This window comes from Bidens hawaiensis, unplaced genomic scaffold, assembly GCF_021521415.1.
Source record: "Bidens hawaiensis isolate Kalapana, Puna unplaced genomic scaffold, B.hawaiensis_p1.1 tig00018246_1, whole genome shotgun sequence".
Taxonomy (NCBI): Eukaryota; Viridiplantae; Streptophyta; class Magnoliopsida; order Asterales; family Asteraceae; genus Bidens; species Bidens hawaiensis.
In genome coordinates this window covers 155,818-180,871 of record NW_027492762.1, presented here as the reverse complement: position 1 = coordinate 180,871, position 25,054 = coordinate 155,818, and the positions used below count along the sequence as shown (strand labels likewise).

General features: G+C 35.2%; 2 protein-coding genes across 2 annotated transcripts in view; both read left to right on the top strand.

Moving 5' to 3' along the window:
- Nucleotides 1–25,054, top strand: part of LOC143555688 (serine carboxypeptidase-like 42) — a 255,347-nt gene that overhangs the window by 125,274 nt on the left and 105,019 nt on the right. The window lies entirely within an intron of this gene.
- Nucleotides 6,112–6,825, top strand: LOC143555704 (uncharacterized). Its single transcript, XM_077045212.1, has one exon. The coding sequence runs from the start codon at nucleotides 6,112–6,114 to the stop codon at nucleotides 6,823–6,825; it is 714 nt and encodes a 237-aa protein (XP_076901327.1).

Here is a 25,054-nt window from a genome sequence, read left to right as displayed (position 1 = left end):
GGCAATTGCTTCCGCAATGTCCCTTGCAAATTTGGACGTTCCCGCATTTGCAACGTTCGGTCTGAACGTTTTGGAGAAGTCTCGTGAACTTCCACCTGTATTTTTTGGTTTGAAGGCTTGTCCAAACTGCCTTTTCGGTTGGGGTTCCGTTTCCTTACGCTTCCCTTTCGCCCTGTGGCGAGGGTTTACGTCGGAGTCGGATTCCTCCGAGTCAAAGCATTCGAACTCGTCGGCCTGTTGCACGGAACGCAAGCGTTCGTCCAACTCAGCCTGGAATTCCTTTTGCCGTGTTTCCGCCCATGCCTTAACTTCATCAAGAGTTTGGTGGGGGAGCCTTCGTTTCTCAAACTGGGTATCAGTGGACCTCAGTAGACGATCTTTTACTGCACTTGCCCCAGCTTGAGTAACTGGGGTAGTGTTCGTAAAATTTGCTTCACTTGGCCCGACTTGGGTAGCCGGGGTAGTGTTTGTAAAAACTGTGTTGCCGGTGTTCTCCCCAGTAGCTGGAGTTGTGGTTACCGGAATTTCTCTAACCATCTTTGAAGTTTGAAAAAACTGGAGAAAAATGTAGTTCTAGCTTTATGCACGGATGGCGCCAATGAAGAAACACTAACCTGACCCCGGGCAGATTACTGGTAACCTGGGGGTTGGAGAGCTGTTTCCCACGAGGGGTTAGACCCTTGGAAGATGGTTCTTCTGATAACCTGCAAAACAGACACCGTGAGCTCGTCACTGAGAAGGGGGGGGTTCCTCCTTGTGACCACCCTCCGGCGTGAGAATCAGACTAGATTGCTCTTTAAATATAAAAGTATATTAAGAGATTGCTAGAGCAGATATCAGGTATATATGATAAGATAAGATGTTCTAAGATGATCATACCATTGGGGTATTTATAGCCGAAGGTAGGTTTCCAAGGGGTTTAGCCGGCCCAACACGCTACCAACTGTAACCTATGCACGTGCCCTGCCTGTGAGTGGTGGATAGGTAGCGGCTGACATAGAGCAGGCGTGTCGTGCACTCTTCCTCTTCTGCCAACTACAGGCTAGGCACGTGGTATGGCAGGAGTTGGTGGGTAGGCGGCGGCTATTGGTCACAGTGCTGTGGCGTGCTGTCTGCCATGCTGCTGTCAGTGAGCTGTCGCATTCTTGGTCAGATCTTTTGTCTGTACCTCGTCAGGTATCACACAAAAGATCCTCCATCATACGGACTGGCTCATTTAGGCGGGAGTTTTCCCCCTCCCGCCTTTGCTCATTCCTTCAGGTGACACTGGGGAGAGTTAGGTGCCTTGTGCGTGTAGCCATGCTGCGCGGGTGGCCAGTCCCTAATGGCTTGTATCCGAGGCTGCGGGGACAGGCGGAGTCCTTCACCATTGGGAGGCATTTCCTGCGGGACCAGCTTGCGTACTGCGCGTAAGGACGTTATGTCTCCGAGCATGGTTGGTTCTGCGGAACCAGTTGGTCTTTGCGCAGACGTCCCTGTTTAAGGTGAGTCTTGCGGGTCAAACTGGGCTCTGCTGGGACCTACCTCTTCAGGTCCCTAGCTACATTATTGCTTGAATTAATTAAAAAGGGTTGGTGATGGTACATAACTAAAACTTGCTTCTTATTATCCTATAAATGCATAATTAATGAGATATGAACTTACACTTCATAGGAGTAGAGGTGGGCAAATAAACCAGTTAATCGAACCGACCCGAAAACTGAACCGGTTTGAAACCGATTATGTAGAAACCGGTTTGAAACCGATTGAAACCGTAGGTTCGGAACCGGTTTGTAATTTTCTCCGCCAAAACCGGTTTCAAACCGGTTACCCGAAACCGGCCAAAACTGGGCAAAAACCGGTCAATACCCGACCCGAAACCGATCAAAACCCGAACCGAAACCGATCGTACCATGGTAAGAAACCGGTTTCAACCCGAACCGAAACCGATCATAAACCGATTTTGACTTTTTTTGATCAAACCGAACCGGTTTTAACCTAAACCGGTTTTGAGTTTTAAACCGGTCTATGCACCTCTACATAGGAGCTTTAAATAATTGTATTTGCATCCACAATACAAAGACCATATCCGAATTAAATTGTCACACCCCGACCATGACGGAAACGTCGGGGCGTAACCGATTGTTCATCGCACACGACACTATTAAGTGACAATATTTAATCAACTCATTTAAATTCATAAAAACACAAAGAGTCACATAACTTGTTCATATAATAACTGAATTCAAATCATAGTAAATAATATATTGTTCGTTTTGCTAATATCCTAATAGTCTCGATAACGTTTTTTTCTTCAAGTCCTCGAGTCAACCTAAAGTCAAATCTGTAACATTGCATAAATAGATTTTGTCAACACAAAGGTTGGTGAGCAATTTCATAGTTTTTGAACAATAGATATATAATATGAAATTCCACAACTTGTATACAAAACAATAAATAATAGTAACAATTTAGATAAATGAAAATCGTTAATAAGAATACATTAACGACACATTTCTATAAGGGGATGCCAAATATACTCGAATTTTGTATGAAATCGTAAATAAGAATACATTAACGACACCTTTCTATAAAGGGATGCCAGATATACTCGGATTTATGAATCAACCATCCAAAAGCGGTAAACACATTAGCACTTAAGCATATAAGCATATAACACCAAATCGAGCATTTATTTAAGTAAAGTATACAATAAAGTTTGTGGTTTAAGACTCAAGTATAAATCATTTGGATTTGAATAAGTTTGCAATGTCACCCCCAAAATATAAAAGAGTGAAAACGGGGGATGAAAGTACTCACGTTCAAGTAATAAACTTGAAAGATTTGATGATTTGGAAATTAACCGGAACGATGAGTTTAACGAACGAAGCCTAAAGGAGAAGAAGTCTTGTATTAGAAAAGTTGTCTTGGAAGTCTTTAAACGAAAATAAATGATAAGAAATGTAAACAATTTAAAGTTTAAGGTTTAAAATGTAAATATTTAAGAAATTATAATAATAGTCCTTTAAAAATGTAAGTTTGCTCGAAACCGGGTTAAAGTATCTAGCCCTTAATTTTACTCAACCTATGTTAAGTAATAAGGTGGGTAAAAATACAAGAAAGCAAGTCCTTTTATAATATAGATACTAAAACGGGTTTTAACGAGTGTTCGGGTAGTCGGTTCGGGTCTTGGTGACTTGACCAAACCCAAAGTCAACTTTCCCAAAATAATAAATGTATGAGATAACTCAATAAATCTTAAAGAGACTTAACCAAGTATGTAGTTCTTATTGGAACTAACAATGTCCGTTAAGCGAGTGTTCGGTTTAGTCGGTCCAAACTTTGTTATAGGATCAAGTTGGATTCAACATTCCGAGTACTTTGTAAAAATAATTAAAATCAGTTTATAAAGTATTTTTAAAGAAGTATATAAGTTTTAATGGTTAAAAACACGCTTGTGTGTCTTAAGCGAGTAAACTTGGTTTAGTTTGGTTTGGTTCAGTTTTTATCTTGGAATAAGGCCAAGAATGGTTACCACATGTCCAAACATCATAGAACTTGTAAAATAATTTATAAATAATAATACCAAAGTCTTACATACAAAAAGTCAATAACAAAGTCTTTAAACGAAAGTTCGGTTTCCGGTTCGGATCTTGTTTCGGGATAAGACCGAGGTTAGATTCTACAAACCCATAACCATGGAACTAATTAAAATGGTTTTTAGAAACTCAAATCTTACATAAAACATGTTATACAACTATTTAAACAAACTAGTAAACAAGAGTTCGGCTTCCGGTTTGGAGCTATTTACGAAATAACCGAGGCTAGTGTCTACAAACCCATAACCATGGAACTCAAAATGTAAAATAGAACTAAGATAAGCAGAAGTTAAACAAGTTTGATGGTTAGATGCGGAAAATATATATAATCAAAGACTACTACGAGTCCTCCATGTAGCTTTGTCTTATGGGCCGGACACTTAACCGACCGAGACTGGAGAAATGCCCACCGAAGGTACAAAGGGTGCTATTATATATGTGTTGTATAACAATCTTCAAGTATAAATAAGTGTTAACAAGTTGATTATAATGTAAGACTATGGTCAGTTTGACTTTGGAAAGTCAAACTGCCAAAAAAATATGAAGAACACCTTTGAATGCTTGAGAATTGGAAGAGAAAGAGATAAATGAGCAAGGATTAATGAAGGGGATAGGGGTGTATATATAGGGTGGGTTGAAAGGGTCAAGCATGGGGTGTGATATCAAGGTTTGCATGCAAGAGGGGTCAAGACAAGTCACAAAAAAAAAAAAAAAATGGGGCTGGTCTGCTACTGATCAACACGTCGGTTCGCGTTCAGAAATTCGTTTTTGATGTATCTTGAGCGTTTTAAGTCCGTTTTTGAATCCGTAAAAGGGGTTTTTCAAATTAGACAAGCGGGAATGTTTTAGTAACATAAAATCCAATATTTTATATATTTGAAATGTTCGGGATATAAATCGGGTCGGTTTACAACATAAAAACAAATACAATTTGACCTGAAATTGAGGGATGTCACATAAATAGTTTATAATATTGGGAATATATAAAAATAATGTTAGTCGTGTTTTCAATCAGATTTCATTAATATTTTTAATGAGCTGCACTTTACTGGGCGTTTTAGTGAGGGCGTGCTTGCTTTGTTAATTGCCTTAATTCCGAAAAAAAAAGACTCGGTCAACTTATCGGATTTTAGGCCGATTAGTTTAAATTGGGTGCATAAATAAAGTAATTTCGAAAGTGTTAGTAAACCGTCTAAAAAGGGTGGTTGGGAGGTTAGTGTCAGTCGAGCGATCAGCTTTTATTGCTAATAGAAGTATTCTTGTTGGGCCTCTTATGTTAAACGAGATTGTGGCATGGTTGAAAAAGGCGAAGAAGCGGGGCATGATTTTTAAAGTGGACATTGAAAAGGCATACGACTCATTAAGTTGGAAGTTTTTAGACTCGGTGCTTGACCAAATGAATTTTCCAAATAAATGGAGAGGATGGGTTTATGAAATATTTGCAGGGGGTACGGCGTCGGTTCTTGTCAATGGCTCGCCGACTCCGGAGTTCTGTGTTCGCGGGGAATAAGACAAGGGGATCCACTATCACCGTTCCTCTTTGTTTTGGCAATGGAGACGCTAACATGTATTATGAAACGAGCTAGTCATGTAGGAATTTTTAAGGGTTTGAAATGCGAGTTGGGAGGTCCAGAGGTAACTCATTTCCTATATGCCGATGACGTTGTGTTTACCGGAGAATGGGACGTGGAAAATGTGAAGGTTCTACGCCGGATATTGCGTTGTTTCTATTTAGTGTCCATCTTAAAGATTAATTTAAATAAAAGTTGGCTATTCGCGACAAAGGTGGAGGAACCGGAAAGGGTGACTGTGGTAAATATGCTCGGGTGTATGACGAGTACCTTCCCGTTTAAATACCTTGGGCTAAAAGTCGGAGCAAATATGAATTTGGTGAAGTCAAGGGATCCGGTGGTGGACTTGTTTAGAAAACGATTATCGTTGTGGAAAGCCAAGAAATTATCTTTTGGTGGTCGACTTACGGTAGTCAAATCGGTCCTTAATTCGTTACCCACTTATTACTTCTCATTATACAGGGCGCCGGACGGGGTGTTGGAGAAACTTGATAGAATCCGAAGAGTTTTTTTCTGGGGAGGGTCGGAGGATGAAATGAAAATAAATTGGGTAGCATGGATTAGAGTGGTTACCCCGGTTAATAAAGAGGGGCTCGGTGTGGGTTCATTGCGTGAAACAAATCTTGCTATGCTTGCAAAATGGTGGTGGAGGTTTAAAAAAGAAAAAGATGGGTTATGGAGGAGGGTTGTATGGGCTTTCCATCACTCGCAAAGATCATGGTCGTTTATTCCGGCCAAGGTCTCGTTACCGGGCCCTTGGAAACATATAGTGAAGATATCTAGTGAATTGGTTTGAGTTGGGGGTTGATTTGGCTACGGTGTTGGGGTGTGAAGTGAAAAGTGGCACTAATGCTCTGTTTTGGATTGACAGATGGTGCGGGGACGTGGCATTCCATGCTCGCTTTCCATTGTTGTTTGAACTAGAAGCTAATAAGTGGTGCAAAGTTTTCGATCGGTTACTAATGTATGAAGAAAATATATCTGGGCAATGGAGTTGGGTTAGAGCACCGAACGGGCCGGCGGAGGTGGCTGAACTATGTGAATTGCTTACTACATGTCAACATTTATGTCTTCTGGAAGGAGAGGATAGTTGGGTTTGGGACTTGGATTATGGGGACGGCTTTTCGGTTAAGAGTTTAAAAGAAATTTTTGCTTTTAATTCAGGATCGGAGGAAAATTATTTGTTTGAATGGAATAATTTTGTGCCAAAGAAAGTGGGAATCTTAGCATGGATGGCGGAAATGGAACGTATACCGGTTTTGTTTTCTTTGGCTAAAAGAGGCGTTGCGGTAGAGTCGATCGTTTGTCCGGTTTGTGAAGAAAATTTGGAGTCAGCGGAACACCTGCTTGTATCGTGCCAATTTGCTCAATCAATTTGGAGTATTATTACTAATTGGTGTAAGGTCCCGGCAATCTTTGCTTTTTCGACTCGAGATTTGTTGGAATTCCATAAATATGCGTTATTGTCGAGCAGAAAGGCAAAGACTTTTCATGCAGTGTGTTTAACAACAATTTGGTGCCTTTGGTGTACAAGAAATCGTTGGGTTTTCGAGAGAAAATCGCCTAACTTAAGGAGTACGGTCGCTGAGATCAAGGCTTTAAGCTATTTGTGGGTAAAAAATCGGTCTAAGTGGCCGGATTTGACATGGGATAGGTGGTGTGCGTTTAATGTATAATCTCAATTACGGGTGTAATCGAGCGAAACTTGGGGGTATGTAGTTGTAATTTATTTTTGTTGGATGGTTTCGGTGTTCGCCAGTATCTTGTTAGGGTTTCAAATAAAATTTTGTTGGTCGTTCAAAAAAAATATATAATAAATTTAGACTAAAAAGAAATAGATTTATGGTAAATATATGTCTCACACACAAGCAAGATGTTATGTCGATATGATAAATGTACGTCTCGCATACAAGCAAAATTCACGTGCCATTCAAATAACCCTACCGACACAGTTTTTATGCGTTTGTCTTCTATTTTGATAAAACTACCCATTAGGTTTAAAGATAAAAGAAGTCATTTGATTATAAATATGATAGTGAAGTTACTAGTCCTATATTAATATCTTAAATCTCCTTTTTAGAAGAATAAAATAACTTATTTATATTGATTCTATAGCAAATCAAATAAAATAAACTACACATCATCGATGACTCCCTTTACGAACTCATCATTCCCCCGTCCTCTTATTCCACTGATCTTTCAACAATCCCTCTCCATTCTTTTAGCCACCTTATCAATATCAAACTAAACTCCACCAATTACCTCTCATGGGAGAAACAAATCACTTCGGTCCTAACCTATCCTCGCTTCCTCCTACCGAAACTATCACCATCACCGGAAACTCCTCTGCTAATCCCGAATATTTGGCTTGGTTCCTTTGTGGACTTGGCGCCTCCTTTGAAAACTTCTCTACCTCTCAACGAACCATTCGACCGGCTCCTTCGTTTCGTGATCTTTTGGCAAATGCCGAAAATCAAGAAATGTTCCTTCAAAAACTCCATGGTTCTCAACCTCCACAAGCTGCGTTCTATGCTCATCAACCCAAAACCCATGCCAATCAGCCCTCTTCAAGCCGTGGCAGAGGCCGCGTCTCTTCATCCCGAGGCTGTGGATCCTCTTTCCCAAAAAGAACTCCTCCTTGCCAACTCTGTCGCAAAGATGGTCATTATGCAAGTACTTGTCCTCAACTCGACTCTTATGCTCAAAAATCGGTGTCTCTTGATGCAAATCTTGCCGAGGCTTTTCATGCGCAATGCAACGTAGCATCTGACACTCCAGATTGGACCGCCGATTCAGGTGCTACAACACATATGCTACCGTTAAACCGTGGTTTAAAAAATTCCAAATCTAAAACGGATGACATTTGTGTCACATTTGGGAACGGTGAATCGTTACCCGTCACCCACATTGGGAACACCAAACTAAATGACTCTATATCTTTACAAAATGTTTTAGTTGTTCCTAATCTCACAAAAAACCTACTTTCTATTAGTAGATTAACAAATGATTCACCAGTTGATGTCTTATTTTCTAACGATTACTTTCAAATTTAGGACCGAAAAACAATGGAGGTTCTAGCTAGAGGCACGTGCGAAAATGGTTTCTATGTTCTCACTCAAAGTCACAAGTCCCTTGTTGCTGCGCTTTCTGCATCACACCTTCGTGCTTCATTCAATAAATGGCATAGTTGCTTAGGACATGTCTCTTTTGATACCATTTCTATTTTAAATAAACCTGGTCATGTTTTTGTTACATCCTTGTTACCCAAACCGGGTTTATGTAACTCTTGTGAACTATCAAAAGCTAAACATTTGCCATTTATTGAGAATCATAAACGCGCACAACATGTTCTGGACCTCATACACTGTGACCTTCGGGGACCCGCACCCGTGCCATCCACTGATGGTTATCGATATTATGTTGTCTTTATAGACGACTACTCTCGTTTCACTTGGTTCTATCCTCTAAAAGTTAAATCGGAATTTCCCACCATTCTCACAACCTTTTTAACCTTTGTTCAAAATCAATTTTCAACCAATGTAAAGGTCTTTCAAAGCGATGGTGGAACCGAATTTACAAATCACCAAGTGCAAACTTGTTTCCTAAAACATGGCATACATCATAGACTATCATGCCCCCCACACACCCGAACAAAACGGAAGGGCAGAACGGAAACACCGTCATATCACCGAAACCGGTTTAGCTATGATGCTCAATGCTCATGCTCCACCAACATTTTGGTTTAATGCTTTCACATCCGCCACTTACATCATCAATCGTCTTCCCACAAAAATTCTTAACCAAAAATACCATTTGAAGTTCTCTTTAATCAACCACCAACCTATTCAAACCTTCGTATTTTTGGTTGTCGTGTCTTTCCATATCTTAGAGACTATACAAAACATAAACTTCAACCAAGAAGTGCACCTTGCATATTTATTGGTTATAGTCCTAGATATAAAGGTTCTCGATGTTTAGATCCCACAACGGGTTGTGTTTACACAACTAGACATGCGAAATTTGATGAGGATGTTTTACCTTTTCAAACCAACTCTACAACAAACAATATTGCTAATCTAGCCATCACAAATTTTGATGAACATTTACTCACTCCTACCACTCAACAAAAATCTTCCACAACTAAACCCAACTCTCACAACCAAAACAAAAAGCATCACGACACTTGCATTCCTTTTTGCTATAACCCATCAGCCCACTCTCCTCAACCTCAACATTCCCCAACCCACTTCTGCCTCATCTACCCCATAACCTTCAAACCCACTCCTCACCACTACCCAAACTCACGACCCACCCTCACAAACTTCCAGCCCAACTCTCCCATCCCCGAATCTGCCTAACATTCAAAGCCAAATTGACTCCACCCCTCAACACCTAGCCCATCCAACGACCAACACATACCACCGTCTGTATCCGTCGCACCCCCTCCTACAAATGCTCAAACTACCGAAAACCAACCCATTAACTCACATCCCATGACCACTCGGTCCAAAGATGGCATTTTTAAACCAAAACATTTTGTTAACCTTTCACAGGTTTCCACTCATCAACTACATCACTCTCTCTTTTCTCCTCATGTCCCCAAGGGCATCAAAACTGCTCTCAAACATCCAAAATGGGTGCATGCCACGCATGATGAAATAAATGCTTTACATGGTAATAAAACATGGGATCTTGTCCCTCGCCCAACTCGTACCAACATCATTGGCTCAAAATGGATTTACAGAATTAAATATAAATCCGATGGATCTCTCGATCGCTACAAAGCTAAACTTGTAGCACAAGGAGTTACTCAAATACCGAGCCTTGATTTTTCGCACACCTTTAGTCCGGTTGTCAAATCCTCCACCATACGAGTTGTACTCAGTCTCGCTACCATTAATAAATGGAATCTACGTCAATTAGACGTTAATAATGCCTTTTTAAATGGTCATCTCACTGAAACAATCTTTATTGAACAACCGTCGGGCTTTGAAGATCCAAACCATCCCACCCACGTGTGCAAACTTAAGCATGCTCTCTACGGCCTTAAACAAGCACTCCGTGCTTGGTTCCAACGATTAAGCACATTCTTGCTCACCCTCGGTTTTCAAAACAGTCGAGCCGATCCATCCTTGTTCGTTTACTCTCGCCAAGGTACTTTAATTTATCCCCTTGTTTACGTTGATGATATCATTATCACCGGAAATAATATCTCCTTCATCAACAACTTCACATCTCGTCTTCACAAGGAATTCAAAATCAAAGATCTTGGCTCGCTTAATTTTTTTCTCGGCTTGGAAGTTGCTAACACCAAATCAGGCCTTTTTCTAAATCAATCCAAATATGCTCATGATATTCTCACACGAGCGGGCTTACTTAATTCTCAACCGGTCACCACTCCTCTTACTTCTAAAGATGTTTTTAATTCTCAAGGTCAACCCTTCCATGATCCTACTCTTTATCGATCTCACGTGGGCGCTCTTCAATATCTCACCATCACCCGTCCTGATCTCTCCTACGCCGTAAACCAAGCTAACCAATACCTTCACCACCCCACCACCGCTCATTTCCAACTAGTCAAAAGGATCCTTCGTTATGTTAAAGGCACTTTATCACATGGTCTAACATTTGATTGACCTCCTAACACTACTTTATTAGGTTTTTCAGATGTAGATTGGGCACGATGCATTGACACACGAAGATCCACCTACGGTTATTGTAACTATTTAGGTGGAAACTTAGTCTCTTGGCTAAGAAGCAGCCTACAGTTTCGCGGTCCAGTTGTGAGTCAGAATATAGAGCAATGGCGAATACGGCAGCAGAGATCATCTGGGTAACTAATCTTCTACGGGAGCTTCACGCGCTACCCCCGGGGCCTCCAACGTTATTATATGACAACAAGAGTGCTTTGTTTTTAAGTCAAAATCCAATTTCGCATAAAAGGGCAAAGCACATCCACATTGATTATTATTTTATTCGAGAATTGGTTGCCTCTGGTAAGCTAATACCAGGTTCATTTCTACCGATACCCAAGTAGCAGACATCTTCACAAAAAGTCTACCAAAACCGTTGTTTGAAAAGTTTCGTACAATGCTTTGTCTCGGACCACCTCCATCTTGCATTGACGGGGGTATTAGGAAATGTCGACATATATGGCTACACATCCTCCACCATAATTCTCTTTTAAATGTAATTATTAGTCAATCATGTATTTTTGTAAATAGGAGATTTTCTCCCCACCGTTTCTTTTTTACCTCTTGTATATATATGTACCAATATTATAAATAAAATACATTGACCATTACCATTATCATACCTATTGTACCCGATGTTTAACCCCGAAACTGATGACCTAGAAGATATTATAATAAAAGTGTTACAAACAATGTTTAAACGATTCATTCTCACATTCGTGTTTGTGTACTTTGTTACATTATTCTCGGACAACTTAATGTTGGCGGTTCTTCGTCTTTCCAACACCATTGTGTACACTATTTTCGGCGTGTGGTGGATTGTCGTGTCCGTGTATCTTTTGGTGGTTTTGTTCTTGCTCTTTGTTGATCATTTGTCTATGATCAAAAGGGATTTGGTAGCGCCGGTTGAAGAAATGGTTTCGGAGGTATTAACCGGATTATTACTTAATCTGTTGCTTATGTCTCGGTTGATTAATAAAGTTGGTGATGAACTTATGCCCGGGTGGAGATTGATGACTGGAAGAATGGTTTTGCTTCTGTTGATGCCCAGTTTAATGATTCATGTGGTTTATTTATTTGGCATCATTGATGAAGATCATGAAGAAAAGTATATGCAGTAGTTGCTAGCAATCAAAGTGGCTAAAGATTATGATATCACTATATATCAGTCTGTTACTTAAGTTTAAAAGTGTGAGTTTGACTCTTTAATTATTATTATTGTTATTGTTATTGTTATTATTACTTAGGAGATATGTTTAATATGGTTTGAAACTTTAGGGATGTTTAATTTTGCTTTGAACTATATATGTGTTGCAATTTAGAAACTGTTATGATATTGAATGACTATTATGATACACCAAACCCTTAATTGTCCTATACTCTCATCGGAAGAAGTTAGTCTAAACCTATCAAGGGTAAGATAGTATTCATCCAATCATGGTTGAGATATTAAGTTAAGCTTATTAAGGGTTAATTTAGTGTTTCTTCGTAATGTCAATTAAGTTTAAGGGTCAATCGGTGTAGTTTTTATATTAAAAGACAAAATCATCATTTAAAAATATTCAACAACCATTTTAAAACAAACATATCCATTTTATAGATTATTAGTATTAAAAGTCTGGAATCTAAAAATAAATGGTGTAAATTTACATATTTAAAAAAAGGCTCTGACTCCCTATTTACAAACCAAAAATTACACTAAAATTCACTTTATTTTCTTTTTCTATTTCAATTAAATAATGTTTTTTATACCTTTTATCATTATCTTTTCTCTTTCTTTCATTCACAACCACTTTCAAAATATATTAAAAAATTATAGAGGGTGAACAGTATCTTTTCAAATATACAGAAAAATCACTACTTTTTTTAAAATATAAAAACTCTTCACTTAAAACATCCTGAATCACTCTCTAATTTATAAAAGCACCCCTCACATAATATAAGGAGTTGGATGAAAATGCTCATTTCTTATAAACTACAAGACGATGCATGCCATTAACCCCACTAAAGTATAAACTTGAAAACCTGAATACCTATTTGCAAGGAAGGAAGCTTATTACCAAAAGTGGTAATGCTTTTTGTGGTCCAAAAACAAACAAAATCGAATACACACAATACAGCAAAAAGGTAATAAAAATCGTGCATATGTGATGTGTTTAATAATGTCGTTGGATATGCATTTCAATTTCAAATTACACTATACAAATATATTTCAAAAACATTTTACCACAAGACAATCTTTCACCCCTCTTAACACAATTTTTTATTGCATGATTATTTATTTTTATAGAAAAAGTTATCATGGCAAACGTACAAAACTTTTACAGTAGGTTTTTTCTAGTGGATACAGATCCTTTCATTCACTATAATTCATTATAGAGTAGTGTTAAATCGAAATGAAAGACTAACGGAACAACAAATTACACAGCTAGATTTTATGTTAAATAGCAAAACTAATTAGCCGTGGGAGAACGTTTCCATTATTTCTTGACGCTTTTAAAAAAATTTAAGAAAGGTATATATTAAATACAAGTTATATATGTTATAATAAGTGATTATTTTTTTACTATTCACCTTGGATTTTTTATGAAGGATGGCAAATCATGTACAATCAAGTTGAATGCATGTTTGTAGCAGGTACAGTTTAGTTCTTTCTTTAAGAATATTTCGATCATGACAAGCAACTGATCCATTCGATTATCTTTAGTTTTTTATAATCAGTAGAAAACCCATCATAGATAAAATAAAAAAATTAACCCTATGTGAAAGTGTGAAACCTCCTATTTATTATATCACCAATGATATGTGAACCCCATGCCTTCTTTTTTGAATGAAGTCTTTGGAGGTATAGTTTTTACCTTATTTTTAATTTTAGTTTAAAAAATTCATGTTGCTTTTATGTTATATACATATTACTCTTATTATTTACTAGAATTTATGATCAAATTATTTTCTCAAATGTGAATGAATTCATCTTATGTTAACCATCTATGTTAAGAATACATAACCAGTAACCATGATTAGGTTAACTTTAGTTATAAATGGAACCAATTGCAAGTCTTCTAGTACTAGTTCACATTCACATTCACATTCACTTACTTTCCCTTTCACTCACCATAAAGCCCTTCAGCATCATCTTCACATGGAAGAACATGATCTTCCAAATCATCCTTAGCCAACTTCCACTCGCATTCGTCTTCGTCGCTCACACATCCCCACCCAAACTCACATTTACCGTTCACTCGATTACTAAACATTTCATGCCCACCATTCTCTTATCCTTTCAAGACATCCCAACCCTATCCAACAACATCCCAAAGTTCATTTCAAGATTCATTGTCAATTTTTTGCTAGTGTACTTCCTAACCACCTACGCGGAAAACCTAATTCTTGTGGTTAATGGCCTCAATGACACCATCATATTAACCATTTTTGAGGTGTGGTGTGCCATCATTTTTATCTATCTTTTGGTATCTATGTACCTGATCTTTCAATTGCAATTATACTTGCTACATTGGATGAATGATTCGGTGGAAGGAGCAATGTTTCGGAAGGTAGTGAATGGGTTGTGGATAAATATGTTGCTTATGTCCCCTTTGATTAGTAAAGTTGGTAACGAATTTGAACCGCGATGGTGGGTGACCACAGGTTTGATGGTTGCGTTATTGTTAATGATGCTCATGTTTTTGCTTGGAATGGTTCTTATAAGGCGTTATGCCTCTCCACGTCATAACCACGTCAGAAGCCATGATTGTTGTAACATTTCGGATTTTCCAAACCCGTATTCGTTTACGAACGAAACATTTTTAGACCTTTATTATTATTAAAAATCAAGTGTTTATAAATAATTAAGTTTATAATGTTCACTTTAGGCCCCTTATACTTTATATGTTGTTCAAATCTTAAACTATGCATAAAAAGTTCGTTAAATGACCTAAATCCAAACTATAGGGACTAAAGTTGACAAATGATGATATTTTCCTCCTTTTGGCCTGAACACCACGTGGTTGGGTGGCCTAGTCCCACCACGTGGCGCTATGGGCTACCTGCACAGCTCGTTTCGTTTATTATTGTTTCCTAGTTCGTTTTTGGCCCGAAAGCGCTTATTTTAGGACATAATCGAGTGTTTTAAGACCCAAGAAGACTAATATAGCTTAGATGCATGTCCATACGTATTAACCCTTGATCAAGAACGAAATTTACTGGTTATAATGTTGATTTGATCATTAAAGGCCCATCTAATTCTAAAACGAGTAAGTCACCATATTTAGTTTGATTTAGTGTATCCTATATAAATATATAATTATTTCTCTACCACAAATCAACCCTAAACCCTAATTCACAATTCCTAGCCGTCACCTACCTCCAACCTTCATCATCTTCTTCGGTTTTTGCATTATTGTTGAAGATACACTCATAAACGGTTGACTTTGCTTATGCACCGATCTTTGACTTCCGTTTCTCATTGATCCTTTCACTTTTCGGGTAAGTTGTAAACTGTAAAATTATTCATAAATATTCCCTAGTCAATAACCTTCAATCAATTTCAGTGATTGAAGGGTGTTGACTGGTCAATTACTTTAAAACCTGATAAAGGGTAAAACAGTCAACAAGTTTAACTTTGCGTTTTCTCATGCTTCTGGTCGGATTCAACGTTCCGTCCAGAAGACTTTTATTCTCGTAACGAAATTTTAAGACTACTGCCCAAAACCCGACTTCCGACTCGCTGTTCGGATTCTGGTCAGTACCAGCTCGCTTAAAGTTTAATTCAACATAACTAGAGTTCTACTCATCCGTTTGGATTGATTCCAGAGGCATTAAGTTCGTTTTTATTTATAGTTTCAAATCAAAAAGTTTCAGGTTCTGATTCATTATCTCGTTTGACGCGTATTGGACGACTCGCTTATTCGTTAACTCGATTATCGTATTTATTAATCACTTGCCTTCCATCTAAGGTGAGTTTTATCATTCCCCTATTTTACTCGATTTTCATAAAAGCTTTGGGGACATATGCGTATATCATACTATACATACATATCAAAAAATAGCAAACGTATAATTGTGTGTGATTAATCAAATCTACTTGTTATGTGCTTATGTGTTATTGTATTCAATCGTTTGACATATCCCCTTGTAGAGGGTTCTCATTCTATTGACCACCGCCCGATTTGCTTGGAAACGATCTTATTCATATTTGTTCATAGTTGATTTACCGGCGCCCGATTCGCTTGGCAATGGTTTAATCGACAACTTACTTGCTTATGGTTTGATTTCATTACCACATTTATTACGTTTTGCTTATTTATCATATTAACATTATTTTGGTGCCAAAACTTGGTGGTAAACTCACTCAACATGTTTGTTGACAAAACTCCATTTTCTACGCATATGCAGGTTGCTTGTATTGAAGATTGAAGTTGGACACGTAGACAAGACCTTAGGATATAATCAAGATAATCGTTATATGAACTCATATTTGTGTATTTGAATTGTTTTGTATATTTGGATAATGTGTGTAATATTTGTAAATAATTAATTAGATATTGTCACATTTTATTCATGATAGTATCTTCGAGCTGTGAGCAATCGGATCACGCCCCGGCATTTCCGCCTTAGGTTGGGGTGTGACAGATTGGTATCAGAGCCGAAGGTTATAAGATAGGTCGTTAGAAATTGTCCTATACATATGTTAGGAACCCTATACGTGCTTATCTAAACTGCGTTATGTGCTATTTAATAAATTGTTTACAGCTTGCTTAGATTAATATTTAAATTGTATTTATCTTGTTTAATTGTTGCACACACACACAAGTTCCGAGGTTATGCCTCAACTTTCAAAATATTTTTAAATCCTCTTAATTTTTGATAGATTATATTTTATTGTGGGAAGTTCCTTAAGAATTCTCGTGTTTTGCTCTTTCACCTTGAAGCGTGGGAGTATGACAAATCTCGTACAATCACATAACTTCAAGTGGTACTCGTAATCGGCTAAACGGTTATGTGGTAAAGATAACCGGCTAAACGGTTATACTTCCAAATTGTATTGCTAAATTATTTTAAATGTTAGTTAGGTGAAAAATCCATGGAAATCCATGGGCACTCCAACTATTCATTTCTTAAATCATTTTCGAATTGATTTTTGGGTTGGAACGTATCGTCCGGGTGGTTCCCGAGATACACCAACTACTTATATTTGATTCGTTGATTCAATATTTAGTTGAGTCGGTTAAATGCCATGTAACGCTTATGGTCCGAACAACTCCATTGATTCGATAATACGTTAATTAGTTGGGTTAGTTAAACGCCATGTACACGCTCATGGGTTGACCAACTCAATTGTTTATTACACGTTATTTGAATTGGGCCAACAAAATGCCATGGAATGCTCATGAGAGGCCAATTCACAAACTTTATGATTGTTTATTTAGTTGGGTCATTCAAATTGCCATGGAAAGCTCATGGGAGGTCAACTCGTTTGATATGCTTGGTTAGTTTATTTTTGGGAGAAATCTTATAAAACATTATTTACTTAAATGCTTCAAACCTATACATATTATTTTAAATCTTGATTCGTCCTCGAGTCTTCACTAATACTAATACATATACATACGCATCCTCATTATCTCATATCAACTTATTCACATGACTTACCCATCATTTCATTAAAATTTCATCTTTGGTCCTCGTAGAATGTCTCCCCTAGGAAATTATAGTAATCAACGCCGTTCACCTGCTCCTCACGATCGCCATTCGACTTCTAGAATCACCAAGGAGTGCTGTTGTATGCTATTAACCGACCAACCGTCAACCTCGACAAAACTAATATACCCCGAACAAGAATCTTATACTAACTCATATCCGTTAAAATAGTATTTAAACTATATTTTCTTAATTATATCTATATCCTCAAACTAAAAATTTCTAAGTACATTTAAATTCTTATCTTCAAAGTTAAACTAAAAATATTTTATTATCTCTTGTTTTCCTTAATATCATGATGGTTTTCACAACTTATTTTCCACTTTATAAATCTTTATTATTAAAATTCAATTATTGTAAATTTTATTATTATTAAACTAAATTATGAATTCTCTAAATTTAATTTCCATTTTTAAATTAAAAATTTTCCATTAATTAATTTAACGTTTATTATTAAATTGACTTTTTGATTTAACCTTCATCGTAAATATTTCAACTTCCTACTTTGATTTTTTGAAAATTTAGGACGTTTTAAATGATAAATTCGTAGTTGTTGGAATAGTCATGGTGGTTCATGCATTTCTAGCCTCGTATTTATCTCAATTTATTATATGCTTCACTTTAATTTAGAATTTATTATTTACTCAAATTTCCATTATTGATAATTCAAATTACTTACTTCCTAATATTTATAACGATTTTATGAAAAAGGAAAAATCCACGAATTCCCAATTTAATCTAATTTAATTACCTACTTTATATTTGATCTAATTCTAAAGATTTAATTGGAATAGGACTATCTCGGTGGTTTGGGAATATCCATTTCCCAATTTAATCTATTATCATTAATATTTAAATTATTAACTATTATAATATTTTAGAATATCTTAACCGAATTAATCTAAATCTCAAAATCACTAACTTAAAAAAAAAAGCTATGACTTTATATTAATTTCGCTTTAAACTCATAAGTACTTAAATTAACTAAACTCGACTCACCCAAATTTTCGTTAACTATGTTTACATTTATATTTTCGATCTTAAGAACTTCATAATACGATCTTTAAGGACTCTGCATGCCATTAACTATTTGTTATAAATTAAATCTTTGCGTAATTCATCCCCTAAGTAAAATTCCTATATCGAAGTTAATCTATTAGGATCTTGTATCTCCATCTTATTTCCTTAATCTCGATTATCACAATAATATCTGTTTCACCAAATCTATTTTCTTCATTTTTCTAAATTTTACTTTTAAAAGCAAAGGAGGTTTTCGAAATCTTACGATTTTATTAATTCAACTAGAACATTTATTAATTATAATTTGAAATTATATTTAGAATTATCAAAACAATTGTTTTCTCTTAAAAATTTTATTTAAAACGTTTTATAACCCACATGATGGAACGAATTATGCGAACCATCCGACGATAAGAGTAATTATGGATGCATAAATAATTATCCAAAATCCTCGCATGGAAATCATAATACGTACAATTGTGTGTCATAATCTAGAACCAAAGATAGTTTGAGTAACGGTACGAATGATGAGATGATAAGGATATGGTGGATACGCCGCTGGTACATCCTATATATAAGCGCCCTTATCGGATTGTCATTTGAAGCGTTGCTTTGGTTATTATAAGTTCTATGTTATGATTTTTTCGTTAAAAGTATAATTATTTTCAAAACGATGATGTTGTGGTTTTCCTTAATTTCGGGACGAAATTCCCTAAAGTAGGGGAGACTGTAACATCCCGGATTTTTCAAACATGTATTTGATACTCATGACCCGACCCGTTCGGGAAATTTATCACTCAAAAATGACACGTTTATCGAGGAAGTTCTATACGAATTATATTTATTTATTATATTTATTTAATATATATAACTTTGGAAAATGTTCATTTTTAACCCAAAGTATAAACTTTGAACCTATAATGTTTCCTCCTCAAATCTTTAGGGACTAAAATGCAAATTTTTCATATCATCTTCATAACCCAAACCTGTAACCCGCTAATCCGTATCCATATGCCCAAACCCGTGACCCGTTTACTTTACTTGATGCATAATCTTCGTCTTAAACTTGGAATTGAATCTTGGTAGAGATTTTCCTTCCTATTTGCGGTCTAACCGTATATTGAGATAATTATGAACCGTTTAACCTAACAAACGATTATATATTCTAGAGTTCACCATAATACAATTGTTTGCGTCTGCACATCCTTCATAGCCCGAAGAACATAACCCCTAACCTTAATTGCATTATTTTGGCCGCTACCATTCTGTTCGATCTGTTCTTACCGCCGGCGACGGGGTTCGTCATTCTCCTTGATTTCTTCAACGATCAAGGTAATTAATACATGCCATAGGTTCGTATAGTTGTGAAGATCATAAACCCTAACATTAATTTGTCATAGATTCAACAGGTTGAGCGATTGATAATTTAGGATTGATAATCAAATTGGGTTTAAGTAACTTTCTGTATATAAAATATTGTTTCAAGCTCTTAACTAATTGACTCCCTAGCCCAGTTGGCTAGGGTGTGTGTGTTAACACTTTGGCCGGCTGTCCAATGCGTGTTCGAGTCCCAGATCAATGCAGTTTTTGTTAATATTATTTTTTTTAGCTATTTGTAACCTATTTTAATGATTTATAATATATTATAATTAATATTAAATATCAAATAAACAATATTTTATCTAAACCGACATTTTAAAAGTTAAACATTCGTGTCGACTAGTTTTCGTTACAAGTTTTCGTGTAATTATATATATATATATACATATATATATGTATATATATTTCTTATTAATAATAAATAATTATTATTTTATTTAATACCGACACTAATATTGGACTCATCGTTGTTAAAGTGTTTTCGTCAATTTGCTCATATTTATTATAAACATATAAAATACGTGTATATATATATGTATTATTTTTAAAACAAAACTATAATAAACGTATTAAACAAATTAAAAGTGTTAACTGTATTTTACCATCAAATTTCGTTAAAATTTCCAAAATATAAATTTTACGATAATTATATATTTAAACAATTATTATTATTATAGGATATCACAACTCATACTTATTTAAACTAATTATTCGTAAACTCGAGTTTATAACAAACAATGATTTTTAGAGATCAATCATTCAATCCATAAAATACCCAACCATAAATATAACTCCAATCATATCGCAATCTTAAATTCACCATACGTATTACATCCTTTATAATTCATTCATAATATTATTTAATTAGGATTCTTGTCGGTAATTCTCGAAGAGCGTGATTTCCGCTTTCTTGTCGTATACATTCCTGTTTGGCTTACTCGATCAGGGTGAATTTATCATTCCCCTATTTTACTCGATTTTCATAAACGTTTTGGGGACATATGCGTACGTATTCATATTTTCATACTATACATATTCAAACAAATGCATACGTATTGTTGTGAAGTGATTTAATCAAACTTACGTGCTAATTGCTTACTTGTGTTATCATTCAATCAATCGTATGTTGGAATCACTATTCAATCAATCATATAGCGGGTGTTCCTGCTGGTGACCAATGCCCGATTCGCTTGGCAACGGTCCACATACTTGTTTACAGTTTGATTTCATTATTCGCACTTATCACGTTATGCTTATTTATAATTGTTGTGTCAAACTGATGATATTCTCACTCAACTTTATGTTGACAAAACTCCATTTTATACGCATATGCAGGTTACTTGTATGGAAGATTGAAGCTTGGACACGTAGACAAGACTTTAGGATATAATTAAGTTAAATTTTATTTGAATTCATATATATTATTTAAATTGGTTACTGTATTTGTAAATATGTGTGTATGTTGAAATTAAAATAATAAATTAGATATTATCACTTTTATATTATGATAGTATATTCGAGCTGTGAGCAATCGGATCACGCCCCGGCATTTCCGTCTTTGGTTGGGGTGTGACAACTGGGTCACCATAAGGCCTCCCATATTTTCCCCTTCTGATGCGGCCATCCCATGGTGCCTTGACAAAGACACAATGATCCGGGTAACACCCCTCCGGCCCATTGTATAGTGCAGGCCACATGTCTCTCATAGACACTTTCTCCTTTCTTCCAGTAACATATAACCTTCCTTTCATAACATATAGCCTAAGAAAAAAATTATAACTACAGCTTGACACTTTAGACATTATTATATTATTATTACTAGAGATGTATGCTTTAATTATTATGGTTTGAACTATATATGTTGCAATTTAGTAGTGTGATATTTGAATGCTATGGTATTTTATGAGATACCAAACATAAGTCTCTTTGTTTCACATTGCTTTTTTTTTTCCCTGTGCTTTTGTTTTACTTGAACTTGGTCTATTAAATTAGATTTCGGATGAAGTGTAACACACCTATGTATTGTTAGGAAATATTAAAGAAAAAATGGTTATAATAATAATAATCATGAAGAAGCTAGTTGTTGAAATAAAGATATATATATAAAACAACAATCATACTTGGAAAAAATACATCCAAACTCTTTATAAATGTAACATGTTTGCGGAACCAAGCCAAGTAATCAAGTATTTATTTAACCGAAATGAGCCAATAATCATCAATAACTGATTACCCGAAATCGATTGGTTTTTCAAAACCAAACAAAACCACTATGCACACCGTAGTCCGTACTTGTGACAATTATAAACTACAAGACAATTATACCATTAACTCAACTACTCAAGTACATATCGGATTTAATTTCGGTAGGTCTTTTTGATCCACAGTTTAGTATTAACCTATTTACTTGAAAACTTTTAAGTTGATAATTTGTGTTACACTTACATTGATGTGTGTATGTGTTTTACTTTATTAGTAGTTTAGGTGTTCAACAATAATAGTTAGCTAGTACAAAACCACAAAACTCGCTTAAAAACCTATTTGGAAGGAAGGAAACTTAGTACCAAAAGTAGTAACGCGTTTTGTGGTCACAAAGCAAACAAAATGAAATGTTCACTAAATATAGAAAAAAATAATTTAAAACCGTGCATATGTGTATTAAGAATTTTGTTGAATATGTGTCTCATATAATTAACAGTCTATATAAATATATATTTTAAAAATATTTAACCACATGACGCAAGTATATATTATTTATTATTTTATTAGAAAAAGTGTAGGCAAATTAGCATACAAAATTTTTGGAGTAGCAAAATATGAGTAAGATAAAATAATTTTAAATGGATATAAATTGTTATAAAATGCCACGTGACATTTAAACTTTTCAAATAGAAGTTATTTTCAATTAAGACATGCAACTTTGATAACCAAAAATAAATTAAGAAATTGTTAATACCAACTAAAACTTATAAATAATAATAATATATAATAATGATATTATGTATTAACGGGATATTTATTAAGATTCTTGAGTTAGAGAATTTCATTGTATATTTATTAACGTGTCATAGTTTGAATTTCATTGTATATTTATTAACGTGTCATTGTATATTATCATTACATCACCAATATTATTATTACTTTTAGAGATGCTTTAATTGTAAGGTTTGAAGTGTGTTGCGGTATAGTAAGTTTAAAAGCCAGCTATGATATTGAATGTCCTAGATTCCTAGTGGTCTTTTATGATCTACCAAATTCTAAGTATAATTAAAATTTCTTTGCTTATGGGCTTATGCTTTTGGTTTTTTAACTTTGGATAGTCTATTCAATTTTAACATATATGTATGACTTGTTGATTTCACACACTAATATGTTGAAATTCCAAAAACAAGTGTATATATACCTTAAATTGGAAAAAGAAAGAGTCTAAGATAATGTGTAGTGAATGGAGTCTATATATGGGTATTTTGTACCATATGACATCACGTCACCATATGGGTTTTTTTGGGCTAAAAGGGATGTAATGGATTAATCTTTTTTAAATCATTATTTCATTATTATTTTTATAAAAAACAAACAAATAAATAAACAAGCCCATTAATCACCTTCCACTCTCCCCCTCTCCCTTCCCAGCGCTTTGCGAGAAGAGCCCCCCTCCAAAGCGCCTGATGGACGGTGTTTCCCGACGCTTTGCCGGGGGGCGCCCCACTATGCACAATCTTAGACAACTTGATCAAACAAAAAGAACCAGTAAATTTAATTACAGCACGTGTTTAAATGCTTTCGTAGAACTTATAAATTAAGAAAGCACATCATTTATAAATATATTTTAAAAATATTTAATTACGTGAAAACGAACAATGTTTTTACTGTACAGTTACTTTTATTTTATTAAAATATATATGATTAGTTAACAAGTTAATTAAACATAGTAAGTTTTTACTAGTTGTTGAAATAAATATATAAAACAGCAATCATACTTTTTATTTATACGTCCATAACATTTATTAATGTAGCATTGTATTTTTTCTTTTTTTTTGTGCATATTCAAATTAAAGAATGATAATGTAACGTGTTTGTGGGACCAAACCAAGTAATCAAGTATTATTTAACCGAACTGAGCCAATAATCGTAATAACCGATTAATCAAAATCGATTGGTTTTAAAATCTCATAACCGATAATTTTGGTTTTGGTTGGGCTCAAAATGAACCAAATTAACCACCGGATGCACACCCGTACTTATGACAAATTAAAACACCACTTGTATGTATTAACGATACATTGGTTCCCGCTCAAGAGCTTGAATAACAAGTCAAGTTATTATTTATAGATAATATTTTATAGTTATTAACTTTCTTTTATGTTGTATATCTACTCCTATAATTATGGGATTGCTCCTTATATATATGCATGCTTTGTAATACGAAAAAAGTAATTCGGTTGACCATCTCTTAATAGTATGGGTTACAGGGGAGGGGATGTGTGTTCAACTTATAGATTATTGTCAAATGTATTAACCTGTACTCATTTTAAATTGTATGTTGTTGACTATTATAATATGCTAATTAAAAAGTTAAGGCCGGGGTTGATGTAGTTTTCAAAATTAAAAGATAAAATATTAACTCAAAAATACTTAACAACCATTTTAAAACGAATATTTATAGGTTATTGTATTCAACTATACAAGTCTCAAATTTAAGAATAAGTGGTGCAAATTTACATATTAAAAAGGGTAGCGATTTATAGTAACTCCACTACTCAAGTAAATATAGTGTCTTAACATTAGTCAAAATAGTTTTTATAAAAATTCAAAAATATATAATATTTAACATAATAAAAATATTTTCATGTCGTCGCTAAATCTACAAAACAATTTTAAAAAATCTTTATTTTCAAAAACCTATAGCAAATGACATGTCAGCAATAAAAATTGTATTTCATTTATTTTAAAGTTTTAAAAATAATCTACCGAACCTTTTAGAAACACCTATAGACCATTTTTTTAAAGACGAGAATAACACCAACGACCATTTTGATCTATTAATTGCATCTATAGTGACAAACCTTTACCGACTACATGTTGGGAAAAAGTGTAAAACGACGACATGCCC